The 4,972-nt window shown below is 56.5% G+C and overlaps 1 protein-coding gene across 1 annotated transcript; it reads left to right on the forward strand.

Annotated features, from left to right (window-relative positions):
- Positions 1 to 56: 56 nt before the first annotated feature.
- On the forward strand, positions 57 to 2,041 carry EMD (emerin; the record flags this gene model as incomplete). The annotated part of the gene is made up of 5 exons (XM_006766948.2): positions 57 to 186; positions 349 to 429; positions 633 to 766; positions 1,203 to 1,249; positions 1,332 to 2,041. Coding segments are annotated over 5 exons (714 nt in total), but the record flags the coding sequence as incomplete, so codon positions are not given.
- Between the last annotated feature and the right edge of the window lie 2,931 nt (positions 2,042 to 4,972).

The following is a 4,972-nucleotide window of genomic DNA, read 5'->3' on the forward strand; positions in this document are numbered from 1 at the left end:
CCCTCCTGGGACTCCCTCCCCAGGTTTTGGGCCCCCGTTCCTGACCCCCTCCTTCCCCTGCGCCCGATGTCTGGCCAGGCTCCACTCGCAAGCTCTACGAAAAGAAAATCTTCGAGTACGAGACTCAGAGGCGAAGGCTCTCGCCCCCGAACTCGTCCACATCCTCATTCTCCTATCGGCTCTCCGGTGAGGCCCCCCCACCCCAGGGCGCCACCTGACCACCTGTGGGGACGCGTTTTGCGCTAGAGGGAGGATTGGGTTGCGCGGGTGTGGCAGGGACGCTGACCGGGAGGGGCGTGAGGAAAAGAGCTTGGGGGCAAATGGTTCTACTCCCCCTCCCCCATTCAGACTCAGATTCGGCAGCATCGGTGGACTCGGATATGTACGATCTGCCCAAGAAAGAGGATGCCTTACTTTATCAGAGCAAGGGTAAGGCAGCAGTGGGATGGGCCCTGACATCAATTCCACTCCCTCAGGGACCCCAGTGTTAGGGAGAACCTGAGACCACAATCCCCACTGTCCCTCACCAGCCCTGGAGGGGAGCAACTGTGTCACAGGCCCCAAATAGGATTCAAATTAGGACCATGGGGCCACTGACCCCTCTATTACCACTACCTCCCCTCTTTCCCAAGGCTATAATGATGACTACTACGAGGAGAGCTACATGAGCACCAGAACTTACGGTGAGCCTGATTTCGCAGGCACACCCAAGGGCTTCCGCCAGCCCTCGGCTTCACTCGCAGATGCTGACACCTTCCACCACCAGGTGAGCTAGCTGTCGGGCACCCTGTACTGAGGTACAACCTCAGGGGGTCATAGCTGGGTTTGGATAAATCCAGGGGGCCCCTGGGTGCAAATGGTAGCTTTCAAGTCTCCAGAAAGACATGGGGTCCACGGACACCTGCCTGGTCAGGACCTTCCTTTGGGGGGCGCTGTCAGAACTGTTTGACTAGAGCTCGTGGGACATGCTTTGCACCCCGGTCTGGGATCTAGGTTTGAGCTCTTTCTGAGAATCCTGGGCAGAAGGTAGTGTGCACGCAGGCAGGACAATTACTGAGCAAGTGGCAAAGCCCCACGGACATAAGGCCAGGAATTCAGAAGGGTTCTGGAGCGGGGCAGGCCAGCCAGGGTAGTTTGGACTGAGAGATGACAGGACCACGCTGACCCCGACAGTGTTTCTTCACCCCGATTCTCTTCTTCAGGTGCGTGAAGACAATTTTTTCTCTTCAGAAGAGGAGGGCAAGAATAGGTGAGTAGTGGGGAAGGCCAGGGGCCAGGATGGATTCTGGACCCAGATCCTCCTGGCCCATCTGCTCCCCTCTTTGCCTCAGGGAACGCCCTGTGTATGGCCGGGACAGTGCCTACCACAGCATCGCGCACTACCGCCCTGTTTCCAACATCACCAGAAGCTCTCTGGGCATGTCCTATTATCCCACCACCTCCTCCACCTCTTCCATGTCCTCAACTTCATCTTGCTCCCCCTCGTGGCTTGCCCGCCGAGCCATCCGGCCAGAAAAGCAGGCCCCTGGGGCTGGTCTGGGCCCGGACCGCCAGGTCCCACTCTGGGGCCAGCTGATCCTTTTTGTGGTGTTTGCTGCCTTCCTGCTCTTGGTTTACTACTCCATGCAGGCTGAGGACGGCAACCCCTTCTAAGGAAACACCTGAGGGTCCAGCTGGCTTTGTGGCCAGCTGCTCGTGGAAGTGCTGGCCAACTGCCTTAGCAGTATTTGTTGGGGGGAGGGGGGTGGGGGGTTTTTCGTGTGTGTTCTAGCTTGTGGGTGCCTTGTCCTACCTTGTCCTGCCTTGGAGGCAGCAGACCTGGGCTCTCTGCAGCATGGTGGGCCTGGGCTGATCTTCCTCCTGACCCTGCTTGCCTCTGACCCTTTAGGGCCCAGGAGGGCAAGACCTTTCTCCTGAAGAGGAGAGCATAGTTGTTGTCATTGCATGCCTCCTGTTGTTGTCACCTTGTTGGGGGATTAACCAAAGGCCACCCTGACATCTGTTTTCGTGGACACACAATAAAAAGACAGTTTATTTTTAACGTGTGGGCTCTTCTTGCTGGTGAAGGGGTTGGGCTCCTCTGCCTGGGGCCTCTGCCCTGGGTCTCAAAGATCCCCAACCTGGCTTTGTTGACTCTCCTTTGCTCTGGGCACATTCTACCCACAGACACATTTGTGCTTTGCTTGTGGGGTCTACTCCCAGACCTCTTGTAACTACTTACGAAAATAACTGCAGCACCATAGGTTATGGAAAGCCCAGCTGGAAATGCAGGTGAGGCTGCGCGCACAACGCTGGCTGCAGGTGCTTTAACCAGGAAGAGCTGATGCCGACCTTGGTGTCTAAGGGGCAGCATGTGTTCGGTGGGCCTCTTCTGGAAGGCGGCTTGTTTAGTGACACGGGGAAGTCATCATCATCTGAGATGCCCCACCATCTCTGGGTAATCCGATTCTTCAACTGACTATTCTTATGTATCTCCAGGTTTTCTGCTGTGGGTAATCATCCTCAATATTGACACGTATTTACAACAGTGGTTACTGAGGGAACCCCGGGTAGAATGGCATATGAGGCTGTGCGTCCTGTTGGTGCACTGCCAGCAGGTGGGAAGCAGAGGTGAGGCCAGGCTTCCAGGACAGGTGGGGCCCTGACATCACTCAGTCTTGCCTCTGACCAGCCCCTGGCTACAGGTAGTAGGACTCAGCAGGTGCCAGCCTCTCACTGGACACAGTGCCCATAAAGTACCCATGGGCTCCTGAGCCTTCGGGGCTCTCGACTGGCGATGGCCACACAGCAAGCTCAGGTCAGGGCTGGGACTAGGACCCACCTACCCCCAGCTCCTGGCCATTTCTCTTTGCTGTAGCCTAGTCTCTCCCCACATTTTTAAAGAATATACTTTTATTGGTTTCAGAGACGAAGGGAGAGGGGGAGAGAGATAGAAACATCAATGATGAGAGAGAATCATTGATCAGCTGCCTCCTGCACACCCCACACTGGGGATCGAGCCCACAACCTGGGAATGTGCCCTGCCCGGGAATGAAACTGTGACTTCCTGGTTCATAGATTGGTGCTCAACCACTGAGCCATGCCAGCTGGACTCTCTCCATATTTTTTGTTTTTCCTTAAAAGTAACACATGCTGTTTGTGCAATTAAAATATACAAAATGAAAGAAATGAATTGCTTCTATTTTTCTCACCACTCCCACAGCTGCAGCCTCCCTTGTTTGCTGCAAGCCACTCCCACCTGGCTCATCCCCAAGTGCACAGACACCTGTGGCACGGACTCCCCAGACTTCAGACGCTGCCCCTCACCATCCTAGTGCCAGGGCTAAACCTGGATGCTCTATGGGTGGACTGGTGGTAGGCAGGGGCAGGGAATGCTGCTTCATCACTGACAATAAGGCCTGATGGTCAGATCAATGAGCCTGTAGGAGGGGGAGGGGCAGAACAAGTGCACCAGGACCCCAGAGAGGCACAGTGACAGCTTGTTTCAGCAACTGATCCCAAATCAAGTATATTAGGAGGGACACCCCAAAAGCACTGCCTGGGGCTGCTGTTGCGCTGGAAAGGTATGTGGAGCCTAGCGAATTCCATGTGGGGCCTGGGGAAGGGCAAGGTTGATGTGTCAAAGCTGCGGTGGCGAAAAGGGACAGCATGAGGAAGGGGAGCTGGGCTGGGGGCATCCCAAGGAAGGGAAGAGAGATGGCATGGCTTCTGGATAGAATGGCTCCAAGTCTCTGGTCCTCCATCTGTTTCAGGAAAGACAGGGAGGCTAGGTAGGTGTGCTGGGAAACCACTGTGGTGTCTGGCATGAGAAAAGAGGCAACACCCACGTGACACAGTCTCCTCCTCATTCATTTACTCCCCATGGCCAACCATATGCATTCAGCACCACGTGCCAGATGGAGGATTGCTAAGGGGCTTCCAGACTCCTGCCCCGGGGCTCTGAGGACACTCCCAAGGAGTTCTGATAGCTCCTGAGGAGGTTGGAGCCCCATCCCAGGACTCCCCCTTGGGCTTGGCTCACTCCCCAGGGCATCACGGGATCCTGAGTGCTCTTACACCCCTACGGTGGTCCCCAGGGCTCTCCACACCCGACCCCTAGAGCTCTGGAGGCCCATAAGGGCACCTGAGTGCTCCCTAGTGCTCTGGGCACCACAACCCAAAGGTTTCTGAGTGCTCCCTGGGCCCCCAAGGGAACCCCAGGCTTGAAGGTCTCCACCTAGTATTTGCCAGGGCTGGGACTACTTTCTTTCCTTGAGAACTCCAAGAGGACTCACTTCCCAAAAGCCCCCTAAAGCTCTGGGGTTCCCCCTGTATAGCAACTGAGGGTTCCAGTATTCACACTGCATGACTCAGGCCTCTGATCCACTCCCCTCTTCCCGCCCAAGGGCACCAGCAAGGCTGGGGACACAGCAGGGGGTAGCAGTCGCCTATGGTCCAGTAGACCATGTCTCTGCTTCCACTGGTGGTACCACCTGAGCCGAGTCCTGTTGGGGCCTTGGATAGGACAGCGTGGGCAGTGCAGGTGTCTGTGGGAGGAGCTGGATGCACCCTGAGGGTGGGAAGTTGAGAGAGGAGTGCCCTGGTGGTGGGGCAAAGGGTGGAGCCCAGAAGCACCACTCCTGGTCTCCCCCATGAACTTGGCCTCCCTGAGAAGGTCCAGGTGTGCCCTTGCCTTGACCCTCATGCTGCATACTAACCAGCTGTTGAGCTGGAGAATGCGCCTACTGAGTCCTGTGGGTTCCAGCACCAAGCAGGCAGCCTTCAAGACAACACAATGGATGCACATCCTGCAGCTACATGAGGATGGACTGGCAGGGCCTCTGAGGGTCTTAAAGGACTGGAAAGTGGCTCTGGACCCTCGCTGTTACTGCCCCGGGGGCTGGACTGCTGCCCTAGGCTCTGGGTGGCCAGTCTCCACAGTAAGCTCTGCCCAGGGGACGCTGGACACGCCTGAGTAAAGTTAGGCCCCACC

Source organism: Myotis davidii, unplaced genomic scaffold, assembly GCF_000327345.1.
Source record: "Myotis davidii unplaced genomic scaffold, ASM32734v1 scaffold462, whole genome shotgun sequence".
Taxonomy (NCBI): Eukaryota; Metazoa; Chordata; class Mammalia; order Chiroptera; family Vespertilionidae; genus Myotis; species Myotis davidii.